The sequence below is a fragment of the Labrus mixtus genome, chromosome 23 (assembly GCF_963584025.1).
Source record: "Labrus mixtus chromosome 23, fLabMix1.1, whole genome shotgun sequence".
NCBI classification, from domain to species: domain Eukaryota; kingdom Metazoa; phylum Chordata; class Actinopteri; order Labriformes; family Labridae; genus Labrus; species Labrus mixtus.
The window spans coordinates 18,569,400-18,596,252 of record NC_083634.1 but is presented as its reverse complement, the minus strand read 5'-3'; the positions used below and the strand labels follow the sequence as shown (position 1 = coordinate 18,596,252).

Below are 26,853 nucleotides of genomic sequence, written 5' to 3'. Positions count from 1 at the left end.
GCTCTTCTCTTTTGTTATTCCAGTGGTCCACATGTTATTTCTGCTGTGTGCACATGTTCAGGACGTTGGTAAGTACCAGGTTGATGCTTAGTTGTATTTTAACTTCAGTTGGTACTTTCTGGTGTAATACTAAAAGAGAACATGTCTTTCTCTGATTTGTTTCAGATTCACTGATTCTCCGTCTTGAACCAAACAGACTGCAGTTCTTTGAATACGAGTCTCTGATCTTCCATTGTGAGGGCTCTCATGACTCGACTGGATTGAAAATTGTACATCGGTCCAAAGGGGAATTACTCAAATGTCAAACTACAGTGACATCAAAAAGGTCATCCTGCACAATTCATGATATTTTTCCAGAGGACAGTGGGCAATACTGGTGTGAGTCTAGAGATGGGAAGAGAAGCGACATCATCCATATCACTGTTACTGGTATGTTTGCATTAAGACGAGATCTTTACATGCACTCATCTTTGTGTGATATAAAATATGAACCCCATGTTGTTCAGATGGTCCTGTGATCCTGGAGAGTCCGATCAGTGTGGTGGAGGGAGAGGCTGTGACTCTGCGCTGCAAACACAAGACGACCTCTACCAATCTCTCAGCTGATTTCTACAAAGATAGCCGCTTTATCAGAAGAAGCTCAACAGGAAACATGAGCATCCCCAGTGTTTCCAAACGTGATGAAGGATTCTACAAGTGTAACATCTCTGGAGGAAGAGAATCAGCTGAGAGTCTGATGGCTGTCCAAGGTGAGACACATCAGTGTTACCAAATCAAATTGAAAAATACATGTGACATAACTATGTGTTGAACCTGAAGCAGATTATATTGATTGATTTGAAAAAGACAGCGTACATTAATCATCATACAGACGGATGTAAATGTACTTCCATGTGGGATGGGTCTTATAAATGACCTGACACGAAAATAAAATATGAATTTATTTATGTACCCAAGTTAGCCAAAGGCTAATTTTTGGCTCACATCCTCTTCATCCCGTTATAGTTTTCCCAGTGAATCTGTGGTCTCATATTGACAATGATTCAAGAGAATTATGCTAGAACTTTACATCACTGTTACTGGTATGTTTGCATTAAGACGAGATCTTTACATGCACTCATCTTTGTGTGATATAAAATATGAACCCCATGTTGTTCAGATGGTCCTGTGATCCTGGAGAGTCCCATCAGTGTGGTGGAGGGAGAGACTGTGACTCTGCGCTGCAGACACAAGACAAACTCTACCAATCTCTCAGCTGATTTCTACAAAGATGGCCGCTTTATCAGAAGAAGCTCTACAGGAAACATGAGCATCTCCAGTGTTTCCAAACGCGATGAAGGATTCTACAAGTGTATCATCTCTGGAGGAAGAGAATCAGCCGAGAGTCTGATGGCTGTCCAAGGTGAGACACATCAGTGTTACCAAATCAAATTTAAAAATATAATATATAGAGTCATATAACTATGTGTTGAAACAGTATATTGATTGATTTGAAAAGGACAGCTTACATTAACTCACATCCTCTTCATCCCTTTGTAGGTTACCCAGTGAATCTGTGGTCTCATACAGACAATGATTCAAGAGTTTTAACAAACTTGACTTGTGCACGATTAAACTGCAAAATCTTAATTTTTCTTCTCATCTTTCAATCCAATTCAAACCTAAAATCCTCTGTCATTGTTTCCTTCACTACTTTGTGATCACACAGAGAATGCCTCATCCTATTCTACCCCATGGATAGTTATGACTGTTTCATTGATTCTGTTGTTGCTGGTTGGACTTCTCCATTTCGGCAAATATATTCGGAACAAAGGTACAAACACATTTCACTAACGAGAGGCGCTTATAGTGATTGATGGGTCACAGTCCCTGTGGAATATTTGCATTTTACGTTTGTTTAATGTATTTAATGGATGAATGGGCCAGTTAATAACAGTGGGGTCTTGAACACAGCTTATGGATTCTAAAGGCCCTGACACACCAAGGAGATCATCGGCCGTCAGTCCTAGTTGCAAATTGCACATTTTTATATATATTTATATTTTTAAATCCGTATATATTTTGTAGGCCTGTGTAATGTATCGATGTGGATTCTTATCACACATTTGTATTTTCAGTCACTGTTGAGGCCCGTCGAGTGGCAGCAGATGCACCAAGCGACCAAGTGATGTATGCTGCGATTACAATAGACAGGACAAAGAGAGGTACCTCACCTGACAGTTTATCCTGTCACGGTTCATTTCACAGTCACGATTCTCCATCCTATGTCTTGATCTTAAACACCTTTCCTTTTGAACCTGGGGTAGTTTAACAACAATAAATGACTACTTCATGAGTCTGTATCTCAAGGCCATGAAATGGACAGAAATAATTTTTTGATATCCTTTATCAATCCCTGAGGGAAATACAACATACATACAAAACATACATGGTCTAAAATGATGTTGAAGACTTTAAGTAGTGTTATTTTATATTTTTAAACATAATGGTGAAGTAATTCACTGAGAAACAAAAACAGCTTATTTCTATATGAGATTTAAAGTAGTCGTCAAGGTGAATTCAGCTGCAGACATATTCTCCGATAAAGTCTACAGAGAAGTGAAATGTACACTTCAGATTCAAACACTGAGAATATGCATAACATAGCACTTTGTACACTACAAATAAAGTTATTATTATTGATTATTGTTAATTAAAAAGTAAACTATTCAAGCTTGGATTTAATGCCTAATGGTTTAATACAGTTAACAGACATAGAACAGGGCGTCATCTGCATATTGATGAATAATAAATCACACACGAGAGGTAGCAGGATTTAGGAAAGTTTTAACAAATAGGATTCAAACATAAGCCTCCAAGAACCCAAAATAACAGGATAGCAAAAGATCAGAAAGGTTAAAGCAAAGAATTCCTTTCATTTCTTAAAAATAGTCAAATACTTTAGAAAATGTGCTAAATAAGGTGAAACGTTTCAAGCTTAAATAAGGAGGCTATAACCATAGCTTAGAATGAACTCCACTTTGGGTGACCCAAGTGACACTCAACAACTGGGTGAGACTTATTGTAATAAAAACGTAAAGTAAATGGTGCCTGATGTTCAAGTGTTCTAGTAAGTATTTTGGCAACACTGTGAGATAATTCAATCTATACTCAAAACAGAGCAAGGAGTATCCAGAGTAATGACGGCGACAGTTCACTCAGCTGGTACCAACCGACCTTTGACACAGGAACCCCTCTATTCTTTGATCAAGTAGGTAAGACTCAGGACATTACTGACATTCATATCTGGTAGGATGGACAGCAGAGGTTAGAACATGACCCATATTTACAGCTTTCAAACGTTTATGTCACTGGACGTTGATGTTCAACCAAAGCACCACTTAAGGCAGCATTTCCTACATGCTTCGGTTCAAACTTTAGCTGTCATGCTTCTCAGAATGCTACGACCCGTGTTTTTTTATATCAATGTGGTATGCTCAGAGCTGTTAACCCTTTCTGTCTTCAGGTCGCAGCGTGATGGCTGACTGAAGGACGAGCAGCACATGAGATGTTTGGTTGAACCTGATGTGTGAAAAAACACTTTGTATTTTATTTTGCATTGTAGAAATGGTTTTCGTGCTTTGCGCCCTACATGTGTTGATGTTTAAAGATATATTAAAGAGATGCGTTTTGTATTTTCAGATGTATTATCTGTTATTATATAGTGACAGTTAAACCCACATGTTCCATCTGCTGTGTGTATTTATGTGAGTGTGAAAATGTGGTCAACCACCACCTGAAGCACGCTGATCGAGTCCAAATAAAGAAATGAGTCTGACACTTTAAGTCTAATGTGGTTGTAAATGTCATACATGAGAAGACAGAAAATAACTGTGCCATTAAAGAAGTGTACTGGTGTTTATTCTTTCATGCAAACAGTATTTTCTCAGGTTCTTCTTATCAACAATCCCGATTCATATTCAACATGTTCAACAAAAACGTCTTTTTGAGCTAATATGTTCAAAATTACCATGCTAACATGCTAATGCTAATTGGATCAAATATTTCACTGTCTCTACGAAAAGATGAGTTTCACCATCTGGGGACTGAATGTCTGAACAGAATCTGAAGTAAACCCAGGACCTTCAAGAAAAGAGTTCTTGATTCTGATCGGCTGGCAGCGGTACATTCTCTCTCTTTCTTTCACACAAACATGACTCAGGTACGAAGAGTTTTAGAAGAGTTCACAAGTGTGAAGGGTTTGAAGGTGGCAGGTTTTTGACTTTTGTCACAGAAAAAAAAGAAAAAGCTTTGAATGAATTATGAATCAGATCTTCTTTATGGGTTCTCACTGTGAATAAAACAATTGTTTTAACCTTTATTTGTATCCACCATTGGACTCAGAACAATATTTAGCATGTGTTTTCCTTTGTGAACATTACTTTGTCTACCAAACAAGGTGTTGGAAATAGATTGGTCACCTTGCTTTGTGTAGCAACGTGCATTTTAAGTCACCATCGCCATTTTCAAATTTCTACCTCCAACATAAAGAAATCTGAGACACTATTCATGAACAAACCTAATTTAGTATAGCTGGTAATTAATGGGTTAATGTTGGTACAACGCTAACAATGAGTTCCCCCTGCTGTACAATGACCACACTGCATGAACAGAAGACACAAAAAAAACTTCCATCACACATCTTTAATAAAAGTGTGAACTGTTGTTATAGAGAGACAGATGTATTTTTCATTGTTATTGATATAAAAACATTCAGTGGAATATTACAATTTAAATGTTCATGTTACCATCACAAATGTTCGTATTATTGGTCGATATTTTATGCAGATATGAGCAGGAAGTGAAGCTCCGAGCTGCTCCTGCTGATTGCTTGTGCAGCACATGATGTGGGTTTTAAAGACAATTTTAATCTTGGGTCCTTTTTTAACAGTGACTGTGTTCACACAAACATTATGGGCTCACAGACTTTACGTATGAGAGGTGCTCTATAAATAACGCTGAGATGAGTTGCGGCTCGTGGGTCAGGGTTAGAGAAGACGTGGTTTCAGATGTGAATATTAAATATAGAAAGACACTGAAACAAACTGTGCACAATGTTATTTGACTTGTGATATCTTCATGTCCTCATACAGAAGAAGAACGAACATCTGTTGAACATTCACAAACAAGTTAATTAAATATGTGAAACATGTCAAACAGGAAGTGCTGCCATTTTCTTTGATCTGCTCATTTAAAAACATTTCTATGGATTGGATTCTTTTAGCTGATTAAAACTGTTTTCATTGGTTTGCACAACATGCACTGAATATAAGTGGATCATCATTACATATAATGAACAAGGTGCACTGTAACACATGGAAGACAGAAGCTGCTGAGTAGCTGAATGAAGCATTATGGGATACTCTTCATTTCTGGCAACCAAACAAGACTTTTGAGAAAATGTCTGTCTTTGTCGTTCATCCCGTTCTATCCTTTATTTCAGTATCTCCATCTCAATTTGAGTGCACATGAGGTGCCGTTGTTTACCTGTGGGTTTACCTTGGAGATATACCACAGTGGAGCAGTCCCAGCAGCACCAGCAGCAAAGCCATCAATACTACAGGGAGAATGTTTCTGAAGATGATGAACGGAAGATCTGAGGACGCATGAATCTCTTGGTGTGACTCTGCAAAGAAGAAGAAATAGAAATAATGCACGCCTTCTCGTAGTGTAAAGTTCTAGCACAATTCTCTTGAATCTTTGTCAATATGAGAACACAGATTCACTGGGTAACCTACAAAGGGATGAAGAGGATGTGACCCAAAAATTAGCCTTCCGCTAACTTGGGTACATGAATAAATTAATATTTTATTTTCGTGTCAGGTCATTTATGAGACCCATCTCACATGGAAGTACATTTACATCTGTCTGTATGATGATTAATGTACGCTGTCCTTTTCAAATCAATCAATATACTGTTTCAACACATAGTTATATCACACATATTTTTAAATTTGATTTGGTAACACTGATGTGTCTCACCTTGGACAGCCATCAGACTCTCGGCTGATTCTCTTCCTCCAGAGATGCTACACTTGTAGAATCCTTCATCACATTTGGAAACACTGGGGATGCTCATGTTTCCTGCAGAGCTTCTTCTGATAAAGCGGCTATCTTTGTAGAAATCAGCTGAGAGATTGGTAGAGTTTGTCTTGTGTCTGCAGCGCAGAGTCACAGCTTCTCCCTCCACCACACTGATGGGACTCTCCAGGATCACATCACCATCTGAACAACATGGGGTTCATATTTTATAACACACAAAGATGAGTGTATGTAAAGATCTTGTCTTAATGCAAACATACCAGTAACAGTGATGTAAAGTTCTAGCATAATTCTCTTGAATAATTGTTATTATGAGACCACAGATTCACTGGGAAAACTATAACGGGATGAAGAGGATGTGAGCCTTTGGCTAACTTGGGTACATAAATAAATTCATATTTTATTTTCGTGTCAGGTCATTTATAAGACCCATCCCACATGGAAGTACATTTATATCCGTCTGTATGATGATTAATGTACGCTGTCTTTTTCAAATCAATCAATATACTGTTTCAACACATAGTTATATCACATGTATTTTTAAATTTGATTTGGTAACACTGATGTGTCTCACCTTGGACAGCCATCAGACTCTCGGCTGATTCTCTTCCTCCAGAGATGCTACACTTGTAGAATCCTTCATCACGTTTGGAAACACTGGAGATGCTCAGGTTTCCTGTAGAGCTTCTTCTGATAAGGAGGCCATCTTTGTAGAAATCAGCTGAGAGATTGAACGAGGTCGTCTTGCGTCTGCAGCGCAGAGTCACAGCCTCTCCCTCCACCACACTGATGGGACTCTCCAGGATCACAGGACCATCTGAACAACATGTGGTTCATATTTTATAACACACAAAGATGAGTGCGTGTAAAGATCTTGTCTTAATGCAAACATACCAGTAACATTGATATGGATGATGTCGCTTCTCTTCCCATCTCCAGACTCACACCAGTATTGCCCACTGTCCTCTGGAAAAATATTAGGAATAGTGCAGGATGACCTTTTTGATGTCACTGTAGTTTGACATTTGAGTAATTCCCCTTTGGACCGATGTACAATTTTCAATCCAGTCGGGTCATGAGAGCCCTCACAATGGAAGATCAGAGACTCGTATTCAAAGAACTGCAGTCTGTTTGGTTCAAGACGGAGAATCAGTGAATCTGAAACAAACCAAAGAAAGACATGTTCTCTTATGTCATACAAAATACCAAAATGAAGCATTTGAACAATAACATTGAGAAACTTAACGGTACATACCCACATCTTGAACATGCGCACCCAACAGGAACAAGACACAGATCACTGGAAAGAAGAAGAGTTGTAGGTTAGATCTCATAAAAACAGTTACGGAAATATCTATGAAACAGATAAAGAATCATACTCACACAGCCTGAGGTTAAGAGCACAGACCTCCATGTTGACTCTCTGAACATATGACTGAAGTGTCCACGAGGTGAGGATTTCTGCTTCTAATGCGATACATGGTTTGTGGTTAGGGTTGAAAATATTTCCCCACAGACCCCTCCTTATGTGTCGCCTCCGCCTCTTCTGGCTGAGAACGCCAGCGCCATTTTCAACTTTTCATCAGACCAGAATAGTTAAACCCTGATGATGCAAACATCCAAAACAGAACTTATTATGTGAATGGTTGGTTATAACCACCTTTTTAATTCATAGCTGTATTTGACGAATATCTGCTGTGAAAAAACAAAACAGGTATATAAACAGTAAAACAGTATACACACACACACATATATATGTACACACGAAATGTATTCGGTAACGTGTGTGTGTGTGTGTGGGGGGGGGGGGGCAAAAGCCATTTTTATGTTCAAGGGGGGGCCTGGCAAAAAAAGTTTGGGAACCACTGCCTTCATGTAACTGGGCTGAAGTTTGGCCAGTGGGTTGATGAAATGGTCTATGTATTCTGTTATTGTGTATGTTTCTTAGTTACAGTCACTGACAATGGGGCGGCTGACCGGAACAACCGAGGGGACCGTCCAGGTGTCAGGAGGCTTGTGGCTCTTGGTGAGCAGACAGAAGAGGTCTGGGCTCACTGGGACCGTCTAAATATTGTTTTTGTTTGGAATCTATTAATTTTTGTCTGTAGATTGTTTCTGTAATCTTTCTAACTAGTGTCTGTGTCTCTAATTGTAGTGGGTGTGTCAGTGTTTTATAATATGTGCTGTTATTTAACTGTCTGTGTGCTTCTAAGATGTAATTGTCCCTATCCTGAAGAACTCTTTGGCCCCCCTTATCTGCTGGCTTAATGACTATGTGTTTGTGGTTATCCAATGTTCTGATGATGCGTTTATGTTCCTGACTAATGTTGTGCGTTCTGTGTGGCAGGGGGCGCCAATGTGTGAGTGCGAGGTTGTTTTTATGGATGAGTTGAGAAATGGCAGGTGAAAGTGTGTCTGTGTTTGGTGACCAGTGGGACGGTCCAGTGAACGGCACAGGCTCCCGCCTCTGCTCCCCCTGGAAGTGATCCTTTAACTTTAGCCTCCTGTGGAAGGTGTGTAGGTCCCCTCTGAGCGCCGGTCGGGTTGTTGAGTCCGACTGAGAGTATTAACTGTGTGGTGTTGTGGCATGGGGTGAGTTTCTTAAGTATGCTGGCTATGTGATGGAAGGTGGCTCCGGGAAAACTGTCTACCTGTATGTGTGGGTCTGTGAAAGGAGGGATCCGGGAGAGGTTGGAGTCACATATAATGAGTGTCTTCTTCCAGACCTCCAGCGACCAGTCCTGTATCTTTCTGTGAGTGCGTGGGGGTGTCTGTGGTTCTGGCCTACTTGGGGAGCCAGGTGCTGCCACGAGGTGATAAGAGGTGGATATCTCAGATGTTGGGGTTGTTTTCAGCTTTGCTTTGGTTACTCTCTTCATCATCATCACCCTTCAGAGCAAGCAGCTCTGGCTCCCTCTGCTGGTTGTGTGGTGTGTCTGTAAGTGGAGAGGATGAGATGGTGTTACTGCAGGGTAGAACAGTGTTACTGTAAGGCGGTGTCTGTTCAGTGCGGTTATTGACTGTGTGTGAAGGGGGTGAAGAGGGAGGGGAGGAGGGGGCGACAGGGGGGCAGGCAGAGGACCCAGCCAGCGTACAGAGACCTGAGGAAGTGGTGGGAGGAGGAGAGGAGGGGGGTGGGCTGGACTTAGGGGATGACATAGATATGGTAGTGGAGAGAGGAGGGGGAGGAGGAGGAGGGAGCAGGGTTAAGGTTAGGTTTAGGGGAGGGGGGAGGTAAGGTGGTAGAGAAAGAAGGGGGTGAAGGGAGGAGAGGGGGCGACGAAGGTTGGGTTTAGGGGAGGGGTAGGGTGGGGTGGGGTAGTAGGGTTAGGGTTAGGGAGGAATCATGGGAGGGGAGGAAGAAGGGTGACGACACGGGTTCGGGTTAGGGGGCAAGGGGGGTAAGGGAGGACAGGAGAGGAGGAGGAGGGAGGCCAGGTAGGAGTAGGTAGGAGAGGAGGGCGCGGGAGGTTACGGTGGGTGGTAGATGGACCTGCTGGTTGGGAGAGTGGAGGAAAGTCCAGAGGGGAGAGCTGAGGCACAGGAGGGCCCTCCTCGCTCCGGGGCCCCCTGGTTAGGAGGTCCCTAAGAGTGGAGACGGAGGAGGACGTGAATTTCCTCCTATACCTCACCCTCCCCCACTGGACGGCCATATCCAAGGCCTTCAGGGTTAGGGTTAGGGTTAGGGTTAGGGAAAGGGGGTAGTGGCCCAGACTGTTACCCCTAGCATATTTAGGATTAGGGTTAGGGTTAACCCCTCATTCATTACCAATATTTACACATTTAGCTGTTTTATTCAGTTATTGAAATTTGAGATTACAACACATTACAAATGTCTACTATAACACATTTTTTAGATATTCAACCTTACATCACTTCCTACATCTCTCTGGTTTCAAACAAACTTTTTAAAATGATTAAAATCAGCAGGTGAAAGCAGAAGTGAAACAAAGCTCAAACAGTCAAACTTGTATGTATTCTCACTAATATTTATAATGAGAAGACAGTTTGGTACCTTTGAGTCGATAATGAAGAGAGTCTCATGTTACAGCGATCTGGGAGGACATCAGAGCCCGTTATAGCTGCTTCATTTGGGCTGCTGGTCTCACCACACGGACTTAACCTCAAACAGCATGACTATTTTTTTTTCTTCACAGGCTTGTGAAATTGGAAATCTACCACAACAACTGTTCAGGTCTCATGATCACAGAAACATATTACTCAATATCATCACCACTGAGTGTTGCACAGGTGTGGCAGGTCGTCATGGGACTTGTGTTCCCAGTCGCTAAAGAGCAGGCCCCACTTCCTCAATGGGGTGGGGTTGGGGGGCAGGGAGAAAGACTGTTCCCCCTGTTCAACCATGCTGCTCTTTCCTTTTGTTTCACTTTCCACAGCACACCTCGCTCACCATACCTCCACTCATACATACACCCTTACAAGGTCGATTAGCTGACGTCCACATCCTCACAATCCTTCTTTAATTGATGCATTCACTTTGTTGTGAATAAATATTCACATACTTTTGTGAGTACCTCCTAGTCTCCTCCCGTCTTTTTGTCTCCAGTGTTTTCAGTCAGCCCCAAACTAAGGGTTCCTGTAGTATAACTGAACCTCATCAGTCCGCAAAGTCTCTGATTGTCAAACGAATGCACGTTGGCCATGAGGGGGAGGAGCAGCACAAATTCCAACATATTGTTGGTGAAAGACAATTACAAAGTTGGCTTACTATCAGCTGTAGAATATATCAAGAATTAGAGGACATGTGTCCCAGCAGGACTTGGAAAACGCTGAAAGTCGTCCATATTGATGCTTTAAACTGTGTGGACGGTTCTATTGCAGGTTGTTTCAGGCTCACAACAGCAACACCTGACCATCAAATGACTAAAGTGACCGAAGGATGAGGGCTTACAGTTTCAGCCTGCAGTTATGTCTGCAGATATCTTGTGTTTATATTTTTAACAGCTGACCTTTTTATTTCGAACTGCCTGACTTTACGTGTTTGTATCAATGTTTTCACATCATAGCAGTCCGCTTCGTTCTTTGGCTCCGCCCAATGACGCTAATCTATCAACAGAGGCTTTACCACCACCACAGCAGCTCAGTCAGTGTGAACGTTGTTTTGAAAAAAATATAAGTGTCAAACTTAGGGGAACATGAGCAGCATAAATAGGCCACACAGGAAGAAGCCCCTCCTCAGTTACACTTCAGTTCAGCTTGGTGTTCAGACAGTCAACATGGAGGTCGGCGCGCTCTGCATCAAACTCTGTGAGTACGTTTGGTTGAAACTAAAGAGTGTAGTCGTTCAAGGTTAGGATGGAAATGACGGTTTAATGCAGAGGATGGTCTTGGGGCTTGGAAAGGATTTCAGGTTCAGAATATTTATATGAGGTTTTCGCCCTGAAAGATACAAATGTAAAAGTCAAACATCAGAGGCAGCTTTAGGAGCTGTAAGAATCAGTTGAATATACGACTGTTAAAACACGTCTCACTCAATGTGGAGCTCTTCTCTTTTGTTATTCCAGTGGTCCACGTGTTATTTCTGCTGTGTGCACATGTTCAGGACGTTGGTAAGTACCAGGTTGATGCTTAGTTGTATTTTAACTTCACTTGGTACTTTCTGGTGAAATAAGAGAACATGTCTTTCTTTGGTTTGTTTCAGATTCACTGATTCTCCGTCTTGAACCAAACAGACTGCAGTTCTTTGAATACGAGTCTCTGATCTTCCATTGTGAGGGCTCTCATGACTCGACTGGATTGAAAATTGTACATCGGTCCAAAGGGGAATTAGTAGAATGTAACACTACAGTGACATCAAAAAGGTCATCCTGCACTATTCCTAATATTTTTCCAGAGGACAGTGGGCATTACTGGTGTGAGTCTAGAGATGGGAAGAGAAGCGACATCATCCATATCAATGTTACTGGTATGTTTGCATTAGACGAGATCTTTACATGCACTCATCTTTGTGTGATATAAAATATGAACCCCATGTTGTTCAGCTGATCCTGTGATCCTGGAGAGTCCGATCAGTGTGGTGGAGGGAGAGACTGTGACTCTGCGCTGCAGACACAAGACGACCTCATCCAATCTCTCAGCTGATTTCTACAAAGATGGCCGCCTTATCAGAAGAAGCTCTACAGGAAACATGAACATCTCCGGTGTTTCCAAACGTGATGAAGGATTCTACAAGTGTAGCATCTCTGGAGGAAGAGAATCAGCCGAGAGTCTGATGGCTGTCCAAGGTGAGACACATCAGTGTTACCAAATCAAATTTAAAAATATAATATATATAGTGATATAGCTATGTGTTGAAACAGTATATCGATTGATTTGAAAAGGACAGCGTACATTAACTCACATCCTCTTCATCCCTTTGTAGGTTACCCAGTGAATCTGTGGTCTCATATTGACAATGATTCAAGAGTTTTAACAAACTTGAATTGTGCACAATTAAACTGCATACTTTACATTAATAGTAAAAGTTGAAACGTTCAGGTTTAAAATCTTATTTTTTCTTCTAATCTGTCAATCCATCCAAACCTAAAATCCTCTGTCATTGTCTCCTTCATTACTTTGTGATTACATTACAGAAAACCAGGGAGAGAATTTCTCATCCTATTCTACCCCATGGATAGTTATCACTGTTTTATCGATTCTGTTGTTGCTGGTTGGACTTCTTCATTTTGGCAAATATATTCGGAACAAAGGTACAAACACATTTCACTAACGAGAGGCGCTTATAGTGATTGATGGGTCACAGTCCCCGTGGAATATTTGCATTTTATGTTTGTTTAATGTATTTAATGGATGAATGGGCCAGTTAATAACAGTGGGGTCTTGAACACAGCTTATGGATTCTAAAGGCCCTGACACACCAAGGAGATCGTCGGCCGTCAGTCCTAGTTGCAAATTGCACATTTTTAAACCAGGAAGTGGCGTTGTATTTTCATCATGTCTCAATGTCTTCCTGGTTCCCTGTTCTTAGTGTTTTTTTTATTTCATGCACTGCAGTGATGCTGTACTTGTCCACACTGGCACCTCAATCAGGTCCAGCTGAGGTTCAAACAGGTAAGAACAGGTACCATTAGCATGTTCAGGTAAACTTGTGCTTAAAACAAAGGAGTGATAGATTTTTTTAAAAAGCAGCCTGCTCGTCTTATCGACGATAATCAGAGCAAATGTCCTTTGAAGTGTGAAAAGGTAAATCTGTTGTCCTTCAGTCCTCATTAGAAAAAGACAAATTATTTAATTACAGTAATTTAAAACTCATGTTCTTTGGAGAAAGAGAAAATGTTCAGTTTGTGGATATGATTGCTCGACTTGGAAATCGGTATATATTTTTAATGCCTGTGTAATGTATCAATGTGGATTCTTATCACACATTTGTATTTTCAGTCACTGTTGAGGCCCGTCGAGTGGCAGCAGATGCACCAAGCGACCAAGCGATGTATGCTGCGATTACAAAAGACAGAACAAAGAGAGGTACATCACTGGACAGTTTATCCTGTCACGGTTCATTTCACATTCACGATTCTCCATCCTATGTCTTGATATTAAACAACTTTCCTCTTGAACCTGTGGTAGTTTAACAACATTAAATGACTACTTCATGAGTCTGTATCTCAAGGCCATGAAATGGACAGAAATCATTTTTTGATATCCTTTATTAATCCCTGAGGGAAATACAACATTCATACAAAACATACATGGTCTAAAATGTTGTTGAAGACTTTAGGTAGGGTTATTTTATATTTTTAAACATAATGGTAAAGTTCTTCACTGAGAAACAAAAACAGCTTATTTCTATATGAGATTTAAAGTAGTCGTCAAGGTGAATTCAGCTGCAGACATATTCTCTGATAAAGTCTACAGAGAAGTGAAATGTACACTTCAGATTCAAGCACTGAGAATATGCATAACATAGCACTTTGTAAACTACAAATAAAGTTATTATTATTGATTATTGTTAATTAAAAAGTTTTTCTATTCAAGCTTGGATTTAATGCCTAATGGTTTAATACAGTTAACAGACATAGAACAGGGCGTCATCTGCATATTGATGAATAATAAATCACACACGAGAGGTAGCAGGATTTAGGAAAGTTTTAACAAATAGGATTCAAACCTAAGCCTCGTAGAACCCAAAATAACAGGATAGCAAAAGATCAGAAAGGTTAAAGCAAAGAATTCCTTTCATTTCTTAAAAATAGTCAAATACTTTAGAAAATGTGCTAAATAAGGTGAAACGTTTCAAGCTTAAATAAGGAGGCTATAACCGTAGCTTAGAATGAACTCCACTTTGGGTGACCCAAGTGACACTCAACAACTGGGTGAGACTAATTGTTATTTATAAAAACGTAAAGTAAATGTTGCCTGATGTTCAAGTGTTCTAGTAAGTATTTTGGCAACACTGTGAGATAATTCAATCTGTACTCAAAACAGAGCAAGGAGTATCCAGAGTAATGACGGCGACAGTTCACTCAGCTGGTACCAACCGACCTTTGACACAGGAACCCCTCTATTCTTTGATCAAGTAGGTAAGACTCAGGACATTACTGACATTCATATCTGGTAGGATGGAGAGCAGAGGTTAGAACATGACCCATATTTACAGCTTTCAAACGTTTATGTCACTGGACGTTGATGTTCAACCAAAGCACCACTTAAGGCAGCATTTCCTACATGCTTCGGTTCAAACTTTAGCTGTCATGCTTCTCAGAATGATATGACCCGTGTTTTTTTATATCAATGTGGTATGCTCAGAGCTGTTAACCCTTTCTGTCTTCAGGTCGCAGCGTGACGACTGACTGAAGGACGAGCAGCACATGAGACGTTTGGTTGAACCTGATGTGTGAAAAAACACTTTTTATTTTATTTTGCATTGTAGAAATGGTTTCCATGCTTTGCGCCCTACATGTGTTGATGTTTAAAGATATATTAAAGAGATGCGGTTTGTATTTTCAGATGTATTACCTGTTATTATATAGTGACAGTTAAACCCACATGTTCCATTTGCTGTGTGTATTCACATGAGTGTGAAACTGTGGTCAACCACCACCTGAAGCACGCTGATCGAGTCCAAATAAAGAAATGAGTCTGACACTTTAAGTCTAATGTGGTTGTAAATGTCATACATGATAAGACAGAAAATAACTGTGCCATTAAAGAAGTGTACTGGTGTTTATTCTTTCATGCAAACAGTATTTTCTCAGGTTCTTCTTATCAGCGATCCAGATTCATATTCAACATGTTCAACAAAAACGTCTTTTTGAGTGGACAGTAACAGTAGTAGCTCTCAAATGCTTTGAGCTGAATGCTATTACAATGCAAGCTAATATGTTCAAAATTGCCATGCTAACATGCTAATGCTAATTAGATCCAATATTTCACTGTCTCTACGAAAAGATGAGTTTCACCATCTGGGGACTGAATGTCTGAACAGAATCTGAAGTAAATCCAGGACCTTTCAAGAAAAGAGTTCTTGATTCTGATCGGCTGGCAGCGGTACATTCTCTCTCTTTCTTTCACACAAACATGACTCAGGTACGTAGAGTTATAGAAGAGTTCACAAGTGTGAAGGGTTTGAAGGTGGCAGGTTTTTGACTTTTGTCACAGAAAAAAAAGAAAAAGCTTTGAATGAATTATGAATCAGATCTTCTTTATGGGTTCTCACTGTGAATAAAACAATTGTTTTAACCTTTAATTTGTATCCACCATTGGACTCAGAACAATATTTAGCATGTGTTTTCCTTTGTGAACATTACTTTGTCTACCAAACAAGGTGTTGGAAATAGATTGGTCACCTTGCTTTGTGTAGCAACGTGCATTTTAAGTCACCATCGCCATTTTCAAATTTCTACCTCCAACATAAAGAAATCTGAGACACTATTCCTGATCAAACCTAATTTAGTATAGCTGGTAATTAATGGGTTAATGTTGGTACAACTCTAACAATGAGTTCCCCCTGCTGTACAATGACCACACTGCATGAAAAGAAGACACAAAAAAAACTTCCATCACACATCTTTAATAAAAGTGTGAACTGTTGTTACAGAGAGGCAGACATATTTTACATTGTTATTGATATAAAACCATTCAGTGGAATATTATAGTTTAAATGTTCATGTTACCATCACAAATATTCGTATTATTGGTCGATATTTTATGTAGATATGAGCAGGAAGTGAAGCTCTGAGCTGCGCCTGCTGATTGCTTGCGCAGCACATGATGTGGGTTTTAAAGACAATTTTAATCTCGGGTCCTTTTGTAACAGTGACTGTGTTCACACAAACATTATGGGCTCACAGACTTTACGTATGACAGGTGCTCTATAAATAACGCTGAGATGAGTTGCGGCTCGTGGGTAAGGGTTAGAGAAGATGTGGTTTCAGATGTGAATATTAAATATAGAAAGACACTGAAACAAACTGTGCACAATGTTATTTGACTTGTGATATCTTCAGGTCCTTATACAGAAAAAGAACGAACATCTGTTGGACATTCACAAACAAGTGAATTAAATATGTGAAACCTGTCAAACAGGAAGTGCTGCCATTTTCTTTGATCTGCTCATTTCAAAACATTAGATTGGATTCTTTTAGCTGATTAAAAATGTTTTCATTGGTTTGCACAACATGCACTGAATATAAGTGGATCATCATTACATGTAATTAACAAGGTGCACTGTAACACATGGAAGACAGCAGCTGAGTATCTGAATGAAGCATTATGGGATGCTCTTCATTTCTGGCAACCAAACAAGACTTTTGAGAAAATGTCTGTCTTTGTCGTTCATCCCGTTCTATCCTTTATTTCAGTATCTCCATCTCAATTTGAGTGCACATGAGGTGCTGTTGTTTACCTGTGGGTTTACCTCGGAGTTTTCCACAGTGGAGCCGTCCCAGCAGCACCAGCAGCAAAGCCATCAATACTACAGGGAGAATGTTTCTGAAGATGATGAACGGAAGATCTGAGGACGCATGAATCTCTTGGTGTAACTCTGCAAAGAAGAAGAAATAGAAATAATGCACGCCTTCTCGTAGTGTAAAGTTCTAGCTCAATTCTCTTGAATCTTTGTCAATATGAGACCACAGATTCACTGGGTAACCTACAAAGGGATGAAGAGGATGTGAGCCTTTGGCTAACTTGGGTATATGAATAAATTAATATTTTATTTTCGTGTCAGGTCATTTATAAGACCCATCCCACATGGAAGTACATTTACATCCGTCTGTATGATGATTAATGTACGCTGTCCTTTTCAAATCAATCAATATAATCTGCTTCAGGTTCAACACATAGTTATATCACACGTATTTTTCAATTTGATTTGGTAACACTGATGTGTCTCACCTTGGACAGCCATCAGACTCTCGGCTGATTCTCTTCCTCCAGAGATGATACACTTGTAGAATCCTTCATCACGTTTGGAAACACTGGGGATGCTCATGTTTCCTGTAGAGCTTCTTCTGATAAGGCGGCCATCTTTGTAGAAATCAGCTGAGAGGTTGGATGAGGTCGTCTTGTGTCTGCAGCGCAGAGTCACAGCCTCTCCCTCCATCACACTGATGGGACTCTCCAGGATCACAGGACCATCTGAAAAATATGGGGTTCATATTTTATATCACACAAAGATGAGTGCATGTAAAGATCTCGTCTTAATGCAAACATACCAGTAACATTGATATGGATGATGTCGCTTCTCTTCCCATCTCTAGACTCACACCAGTATTGCCCACTGTCCCCTGGAAGAACATTAGGAATAGTGCAGGATGACCTTTTTGATGTCACTGTAGTTTGACATTTGAGTAATTCCCCTTTGGACCGATGTACAATTTTCAATCCAGTCGGGTCATGAGAGCCCTCACAATGGAAGATCAGAGACTCGTATTCAAAGAACTGCAGTCTGTTTGGTTCAAGACGGAGAATCAGTGAATCTGAAACAAATCAGAGAAAGATATGTTCTCTTATGTCATACAAAATACCAAAATGAAGCATTTGAACAATAACATTGAGAAACTTAACGGTACATACCCACATCTTGAACATGTGCACCCAGCAGGAATAAGACACAGATCACTGGAAAGAAGAAGAGTTGTACGTTAGATCTCATAAAAACAGTTACGGAAATATCTATGAAACAGATAAAGAATCATACTCACACAGCCTGAGGTTAAGAGCACAGACCTCCATGTTGACTCTCTGAACATATGACTGAAGTGTCCACGAGGTGAGGATTTCTGCTGCTAATGCGATACATGGTTTGTGGTTAGGGTTGAAAATATTTCCCCACAGACCCCTCCTTATGTGTCGCCTCCGCCTCTTCTGGCTGAGAACGCCAGCGCCATTTTCAACTTTTCATCAGACCAGAATAGTTAAACACTAATGATGCAAACATCTAAAACAGAACTTATTACGTGAATGGTTGGTTATAACCAACTTTTTAATTTATAACTGTATTTGACGAATATCTGCTGTGAAAAAACAAAGCAAGAACAAAGCAAGACCACTGAAATGTTTTAAACCAGGAAGTGGCGTTATTGTTTCATCATGTCTCAATGTCTTCCTGGTTCCCTGTTCATAGTGGTTTTTTTTTTTTATTTCATACACTGCAGTGTTGCTGTACTTGTCCACACTGGCACCTCAGTCAGGCACAACTGAGGTTCAAACAGGTAAGAACAGGTACCATTAGCATGTTCAGGTAAACTTGTGCTTAAAACAAAGAAGTGATAGATTTTTAAAAAAGCAGCCTGCTCGTCTTATCGACGATAATCAGAGCAAATGCCCTTTGAAGTGTGAAAAGGTAAATCTGTTGTCCTTCAGTCCTCATTAGAAAAAGACAAATTATTTAATTACAGTAATTTGACTGACTGGCGGCGCGACCAGTCGCAGCCGCCTCTCTCTCTCCCGATAGAGCGATGTTTTCTTCTTTTTCTAACATTTCTTGACTTTTCTCCGTGTTTTAGCTGGCTGAACGAACACATCCCAGACTCCGCCGTTCAGCTTGAACAATTCACATGCTACTGTTCGGACAGAATCCTTATTAAAGGAGGAAAGAAGAAAGGTGGTGGAGTCTGTGTTTACATCAGTGATGCTTGGTGTCGAGATGCTGATGTGGTATGTAAACACTGTTCACCGCTGGCAGAGTTTGTGATCATAAAGTGTCGTCTTTTCTATCAACCGAGAGAGATAACACAGCGACCTTGCAAAGCTTCACCCCTCCCCCACACCGGCCACTCAAGTCACCAAACCAGTTCTGAAGCAGGTATGTGTGTGGCCAGAGGGGGCCTCTGCTGCACTACTAGACTGCTTTGATACCACAGACTGGGAGATGTTCAAGCAGGCAGCCACCTACAACAACCACACAGACATTGAGGAGTACTCTGACACTGTTACCTCCTACATTAGCAAATGCATTGCTGATGTCACCACCACCAGAACCATCACCACCCGGGCTAACCAGAAGCCATGGCTGACAGGAGAGGTACGCGGGCTACTGAGGGCCAGGAACACCGCCTTCAGAGCTGGGGACGCAGCCTGCCTGAGAACAGCGAGGGCCAACCTGTCCCGTGGCATCAGGGAAGCCAAACGCAGCTACACACAAAAAATAACCGGACACTTCAAAGACAGCAGAGACGCGCAGAGCCTGTGGCGTGGTATCCAGACCATCACGGACTACAAACCCATGCCACAGACCTGTGACAGCAACACCTCTCTGCTGAACGACCTCAACAGCTTCTTTGCCAGGTTTGAAGCACACAACAGCATGCCCCCACAGAAGACCACCCCCCCCTCCCCACGACCAGACCCTGTGCCTGACTGCAGCCAGCGTGAAGAGAACCTTCTCCAAGATCAACATCCGCAAGGCTGCAGGTCCAGACAACATTCCTGGCCGTGTGCTGAAGGACTGTGCAGAGGAGCTCAAAGATGTCTTCACGGACATTTTCAACGCTTCTCTGAGTCAGGCTGTTGTTCCGTCGTGCTTCAAAGCCACCACCATCATACCCGTTCCAAAGAAGCCCTCACCATCCACTTTCAATGACTATCGACCCGTTGCACTGACCCCCATCGCCATAAAGTGCTTTAAAAGGTTAGTCATGGCCCACATCAAATCCACCCACCCCGCCACCCTGGACCCCTACCAGTTTGCATACCGAGGTAACAGATCCACCGAGGATGCTATCTGTTCTGCTCTTCACCCAGCCCTCACCCACCTGGACACCAAAAACTCATACGTCAGAATGCTTTTCATAGACTTCAGTTCAGCATTCAACACCATCATCCCTCAGCAGCTGATCGGCAAACTGGACCAGCTGGGGCTCAGCACTTCCCTGTGCAACTGGCTGCTGGACTTCCTCAGCGAGAGGCCTCAGACAGTGCGGGTCGGCGGCAGCACATCAAAAACCACCGTCATGAGCACTGGGGCCCCCCAAGGTTGTGTGCTCAGCCCCCTGCTCTTCACGCTGCTGACCCACGACTGCGCTCCATCCTTCAGCAGCAACCACATTGTGAAGTTCGCGGACGACACAACAGTGGTTGGTCTCATCTCCAACAACGATGAGACGCACTACAGGATGGAGGTCAGCCAACTGGCCACATGGTGTAGAGACAACAACCTCTTCCTGAACGTCGACAAGACCAAGGAGGTTGTTGTCGACTTCCGGAGAGTCCCCACTCCTAAACCCCCACTGACCATCGACGGTGCTGCTGTGCAGAGAGTGAGCAGCACCAAGTTCCTGGGGGTTCACATCAGTGAGGATCTCTCCTGGACAACCAACACCACATCACTGGTCAAGAAGTCCCAGCAGCGCCTCTACTTCCTCCGCAAGCTGAAGAGAGCACGAGCCCCCCCAACCATCATGTGCTCCTTCTACAGAGGCACCATCGAGAGCATCCTGACCAGCTGCATCACTGTGTGGCTTGGGAGCTGCACTGCTGCCAACCGCAAGACCCTGTAGCGCACAGTGAAGGCTGCTGAACGGATTATCGGTGTCCCACTCCCCTCTCTTCTGGACCTCTACGGTACCCGCCTCACCCGCAAAGCAACTAGCATTGTGCGTGACCCCACCCACCCCTCACACAGCCTCTTCAGCCTCCTGCCATCGGGGAGACGGTACTGCAGCCTGCGGGCCGGCTCCACCAGACTGGGAAACAGCTTCTTCCACCAAGCTGTCAGGAAGCTTAACTCTCTCCCCTCTCTTCCTTCCCCCCCCTCTGCCCCCACGAACACTGGATGTTGAAACCCCCTCCCGTTTGCCACCAAGAACTCTGGAATAATAACTAATTATCAATCAGTTTAATGCACACTGCACATATTGTACAAGTTTCTTTTTCTTAAAATTGTAATTTATTTATTTTATTTACCATTTTGCACAATTTAGAATTTATTACTGTAAATATTATTTATCTTATTTTTACCTCATTTTATTTTATCTATTTTACCTTATCTTTTTACCTCATTTTGGTTGTATTGCACCGCGGGTCGGAGACAAACGCAATTTCGATTCCACTGTATGTCTGGCATATTTTGAAATTGACAATAAAGTTGACTTTGACTTTGACTTTGACTTTAGAACTCATGTTCTTTGGAGAAAGAGAAAATGTTCAGTTTGTGGGTATAATTGCTCGACTTGGAAATCGATATATATTTTGAATGCCTGTGTACTGTATCGATGTGGATTCTTATAACACATTTGTATTTTCAGTCACTGTTGAGGCCTGTCGAGTGGCAGCAGATGCACCAAGCGACCAAGCGATGTGCTGCGATTACAATAGACAGGACAAAGAGAGATACGTCACTTGACAGTTTATCCTGTCACGGTTCATTTCACATTCACGATTCTCCATCCTATGTCTTGAGCTAAAACAACTTTCCTCTTGAACCTGGTGTAGTTTGACAACAATAAATGACTACTTCATGAGTCTGTATCTCAAGGCCATGAAATGGACAGAAATATTTTTTTGATATCCTTTATTAATCCCTGAGGGAAATACAACATACATACAAAACATACATGGTCTACAAGTCTCCAGAGAAGTGAAAATTACACTTCAGGTTCAAACACTGAGAATATGCATAACATATCACTTTGTAAACTACAAATAAAGTTATTATTATTGATTATTTTAACTTAAAAAGTCAAATATTCAAGCTTGGATTTAATGGCTAATGATTTAATACAGTTAACAGACATACAACAGGGCATCATCTGCATATTGATGAATAATAAATCACACACATTAGAGGTAGCAGGATTTAGGAAAGTTTTAACAAATAGGATTCAAACCTAAGCCTCCAAGAACCCAAAATAACAGGATAGCAAAAGATCAGAAAGGTTAAAGCAAAGAATTCCTTTCATTTCATCAAAATAATCAAATACTTTAGAAAATGTGCTAAATAAGGTGAAACGTTTCAAGCTTAAACAAGGAGGCGATAACCATAGCTTAGAATAAACTCCACTTTGGGTGACCCAAGTGACACTCAACAACTGAGTGAGACTTATTGTAATAAAAACGTAAACTAAATGGTGCCTGATGTTCAAGTGTTCTAGTAAGTATTTTGGCAACACTGTGAGATAATTCAATCTATACTCAAAACAGAGCAAGGAGTATCCAGAATCATGACGGCGACAGTTCACTCAGCTGGTACCAACCGACCTTTGACACAGGAACCCCTCTATTCTTTGATCAAGTAGGTAAGACTCAGGACATTACTGACATTCATATCTGGTAGGATGGACAGCAGAGGTTAGAACATGACCCATATTTGCAGCTTTCAAACATCACTGGACGTTGATGTTCAACCAAAGCACCTCTTAAGGCAGCATTTCCTACATGCTTCAGTTCAAACTTTAGCTGTCATGCTTCTCAGAATGATACGACCCGTGTTTCATATAAATGTGGTATGCTCAGAGCTATTAACCTTTTCTGTCTTCAGGTCGCAGCGTGACTGCTGATTGAAGGACGAGCAGCACGTGAGATGTTTGGTTTAACCTGATATGTGAAAAAACAATTTTATTTTGCATTGTAGAAATGGTTTTCATGCTTTGGGCCCTACATGTGTTGATGTTTAAAGATATATTAATTAGATGCGGTTTGTATTTTTAGATGTATTATCTGTTATTATATAATGACAGTTAAACCCACATTTCCATCTACTGTGTGTATTTACATGAGTGTGAAACTGTGGTCAACCTCCACCTTGATGCTGCAGCTTCACTTTCACCTGAAGCACGCTGACCGAGTCCAAATAAAGAAATTAGTCTGACACTTTAAGTCTAACGTGATTGTAAATGTCATACATGAGATGACAGAAAATAACTGTGCCACTAAAGAAGTGTACTGGTGTTTATTCTTTAATGCAAACAGTATTTTCTCAGGGTCTTCTAATCAGCAATCCCGATTCATATTTAACATGTTCAACAAAAACCAGCAGGACTCGGAAAACGCTGAAAGTCGTCCATATTGTTGCTGTAAAACTGTGTGGACGGTTCTATTGCAGGTTGTTTCAGGCTCACAGCAGCAACACCTGACCATCAAATGACTAAAGTGACTGAAGGATGAGGGCTTACAGTTTCAGCCTGCAGTTATGTCTACAGATATCTTGTGTTTATATTTTTAACAGCTGACCTTGTTAGTTCAAACTGCCTGACGTTACGTGTTTGAATCAATGTTTTCACATCATAGCAGTCCGCTTCGTTCTTTGACTCCGCCCAATGACACTAATCTATCAACTGAGGTGTTACCACCACCACAGCAGTTCAGTCAGTGTGAACTTCGTTTTGAAAAAAATCTAAGTGTCAAACTTAGGGGAACATGAGCAGCATAAATAGGCCACACAGGATGAAGCCCCTCCTCAGTTACACTTCAGTTCAGTTTGGTGTTCAGACAGTCAACATGGAGGACAGCGCGCTCTGCATCAAACTCTGTGAGTACGTTTGGTTAAAACTAAAGAGTGTAGTCGTTCAAGGTTAGGATGGTAATGACGGTTTAATGCAGAGGATGGTCTTGGGGCTCGGAAAGGATTTCAGGTTCAGAATATTTATATGAGATTTTCTCCCTGAAAGAAAAAAATATTTAAAAGTCAAACATCAGAGGCAGCTTTAGGAGCTGTAAGAATCAGTTGAATATACGACTGTCAAAACACGTCTCACTTATGTGGAGCTCATCTCTTTTGTTATTCCAGTGGTCCACGTGTTATTTCTGCTGTGTGCACATGTTCAGGACGTTGGTAAGTACCAGGTTGATGCTTAGTTGTATTTTAACTTCAGTTGGTACTTTCTGGTGAAATAAGAGAACATGTCTTTCTTTGATTTGTTTCAGATTCACTGATTCTCCGTCTTGAACCAAACAGACTGCAGTTCTTTGAATACGAGTCTCTGATCTTCCATTGTGAGGGCTCTCATGACCCGACTGGATTGAAAATTGTACATCGGTCCAAAGGGGAATTACTCAAATGTCAAACTACAGTGACATCAAAAAGGTCATCCTGCACTATTCCTAATATTTTTCCAGGGGACAGTGGGCAATACTGGTGTGAGTCTGGAGATGGGAAGAGAAGCGAAATCATCGACATCACTGTTACTGGTATGTTTGCATTAAGACGACATCTTTACATGCACTCATCTTTGTGTGATATAAAATATGAACCCCATGTTGTTCAGCTGATCCTGTGATCCTGGAGAGTCCCATCAGTGTGGTGGAGGGAGAGGCTGTGACTCTGCGCTGCAGACACAAGACGACCTCATCCAATCTCTCAGCTGATTTCTACAAAGATGGCCGCCTTATCAGAAGAAGCTCTACAGGAAACCTGAGCATCCCCAGTGTTTCCAAACGCGATGAAGGATTCTACAAGTGTAGCATCTCTGGAGGAAGAGAATCAGCCGAGAGTCTGATGGCTGTCCAAGGTGAGACACATCAGTGTTACCAAATCAAATTTAAAAATATAATATATATAGTGATATAACTATGTGTTGAAACAGTACATCGATTGATTTGAAAAGGACAGCTTACATTAACTCACATCCTCTTCATCCCTTTGTAGGTTACCCAGTGAATCTGTGGTCTCATATTGACAATGATTCAAGAGTTTTAACAAACTTGAATTGTGCACAATTAAACTGCATACTTTACATTAATAGTAAAAGTTGAAACATTCAGGTTTAAAATCTTAATTTTTCGTCTCATCTTTCAATCCATCCAAACCTAAAATCCTCTGTCATTGTTTCCTTTATTACTTTGTGATTACATTACAGAAAACCAGGGAGAGAATTTCTCATCCTGTTCTACCCCATGGATAGTTATGACTGTTTTATCGATTCTGTTGTTGCTGGTTGGACTTCTTCATTTTGGCAAATATATTCGGAACAAAGGTACAAACACATTTCACTAACGAGAGGCGTTTATAGTGATTGATGGGTCACAGTCCCTGTGGAATATTTGCATTTTACGTTTGTTTAATGTATTTAATGGATGAATGGGCCAGTTAATAACAGTGGGGTCTTGAACACAGCTTATGGATTCTAAAGGCCCTGACACACCAAGGAGATCGTCGGCCGTCAGTCCTAGTTGCAAATTGCACATTTTTAAACCAGGAAGTGGCGTTGTATTTTCATCATGTCTCAATGTCTTCCTGGTTCCCTGTTCATAGTGGGGTTTTTTTTATTTCATGCACTGCAGTGATGCTGTACTTGTTCACACTGGCACCTCAGTCAGGCACAGCTGAGGTTCAAACAGGTAAGAACAGGAACCATTAGCATGTTCAGGTAAACTTGTGCTTAAAACAAAGGAGTGATAGATTTTTTTAAAAAGCAGCCTGCTCGTCTTATCGACAATAATCAGAGCAAATGTCCTTTGAAGTGTGAAAAGGTAAATCTGTTGTCCTTCAGTCCTCATTAGAAAAAGACAAATTATTTTTTATATATATATATATATTTTTTTTAATGCCTGTGTACTGTATCGATGTGGATTCTTATAACACATTTGCATTTTCAGTCACTGTTGAGGCACGTCGAGTGGCAGCAGATGCACCAAGCGACCAAGCGATGTATGCTGCGATTACAAAAGACAGGACAAAGAGAGGTACCTCACTTGACAGTTTATCCTGTCCCGGTTCATTTCACATTCACGATTCTCCATCCTATGTCTCGATCTTAAACTCCTTTCTTCTTGAAATAGAACATTTTCAGTTTGTGGATATAATTGCTCGACTTTGAAATCTATATATATTTTGAATGCCTGTGTAATGTATCGATGTGGATTCTTACCAAACATTTGAATTTTCAGTCACTGTTGAGACCCGTCGAGTGGCAGCAGATGCACCAAGCGACCAAGCGATGTATGCTGCGATTACAAAAGACAGGACAAAGAGAGGTACCTCACCTGACAGTTTATCCTGTCACGGTTCATTTCACATTCACGATTCTCCATCCTATGTCTTGATCTTAAACACCTTTCCTCTTGAACCTGGGGTAGTTTGACAACATTAAATGACTACTTCATGTGTCTGTATCTCAAGGCCATGAAATGGACAGAAATATTTTTTTGATATTCTTTATTAATCACTGAGGGAAATACAACATACATACATGGTCTAAAATGATGTTGAATACTTTAAGTAGTGTTATTTTATCTTTTTAAACATAATGGTAAAGTTCTTCACTAAGAAATAAAAACAGCTTATTTCTGTATGAGATTTAAAGTAGTCGTCAAGGTGAATTCAGCTGCAGAGATATTCTCTGATAAAGTCTACAGAAAAGTGAAATGTACACT

At 41.1% G+C, this 26,853-nt stretch overlaps 2 protein-coding genes and 1 long non-coding RNA gene across 13 annotated transcripts in view; 2 read left to right on the top strand and 1 right to left on the bottom strand.

Moving 5' to 3' along the window:
* The window catches only part of LOC132958711 (Fc receptor-like protein 4), a 44,670-nt gene that overhangs the window by 1,457 nt on the left and 16,360 nt on the right, over positions 1-26,853 (top strand). For 3 of the 8 annotated variants that reach the window (XM_061031723.1, XM_061031722.1, XM_061031721.1), the window contains exons 2-11: positions 24-68; positions 166-429; positions 507-749; positions 1,160-1,402; positions 12,084-12,326; positions 24,747-24,989; positions 25,338-25,454; positions 25,762-25,818; positions 26,077-26,163; positions 26,368-26,454. In XM_061031723.1, coding sequence (XP_060887706.1) covers positions 24-68; positions 166-429; positions 507-749; positions 1,160-1,402; positions 12,084-12,326; positions 24,747-24,989; positions 25,338-25,454; positions 25,762-25,818; positions 26,077-26,163; positions 26,368-26,454 — 1,629 coding nt within the window. Of the gene's footprint in view, positions 1-23; positions 69-165; positions 430-506; positions 750-1,159; positions 1,403-12,083; positions 12,327-12,674; positions 12,792-13,095; positions 13,153-13,479; positions 13,567-14,526; positions 14,622-14,872; positions 15,042-22,683; positions 22,779-23,020; positions 23,073-24,746; positions 24,990-25,337; positions 25,455-25,761; positions 25,819-26,076; positions 26,164-26,367; positions 26,455-26,853 lie in introns of those variants that run through there. The other 5 variants (XM_061031726.1, XM_061031724.1, XM_061031725.1 and 2 more) reach the window with 5 other exon arrangements.
* Positions 1-26,853, bottom strand: part of LOC132958731 (Fc receptor-like protein 5) — a 42,204-nt gene that overhangs the window by 11,327 nt on the left and 4,024 nt on the right. The window contains exons 1-5 of one of the 4 annotated variants that reach the window (XM_061031768.1): positions 18,246-18,459; positions 18,118-18,162; positions 17,757-18,020; positions 17,437-17,679; positions 16,946-17,083 (exon numbers count right to left, since the gene is read on the bottom strand). In XM_061031768.1, the coding sequence (XP_060887751.1) occupies positions 16,946-17,083; positions 17,437-17,679; positions 17,757-18,020; positions 18,118-18,162; positions 18,246-18,276 (721 nt within the window). In that variant the 5' untranslated portion in view covers positions 18,277-18,459. Of the gene's footprint in view, positions 1-6,462; positions 6,899-6,975; positions 7,240-7,336; positions 7,364-16,945; positions 17,084-17,436; positions 17,680-17,756; positions 18,021-18,117; positions 18,163-18,245; positions 18,460-26,853 lie in introns of those variants that run through there. The other 3 variants (XM_061031766.1, XR_009666815.1, XM_061031767.1) reach the window with 3 other exon arrangements.
* LOC132958746 (uncharacterized) lies at positions 1,713-3,499 on the top strand. The gene is made up of 3 exons (XR_009666818.1): positions 1,713-1,813; positions 2,118-2,204; positions 3,160-3,499. It is a non-coding gene; the product is annotated as an uncharacterized LOC132958746 (long non-coding RNA).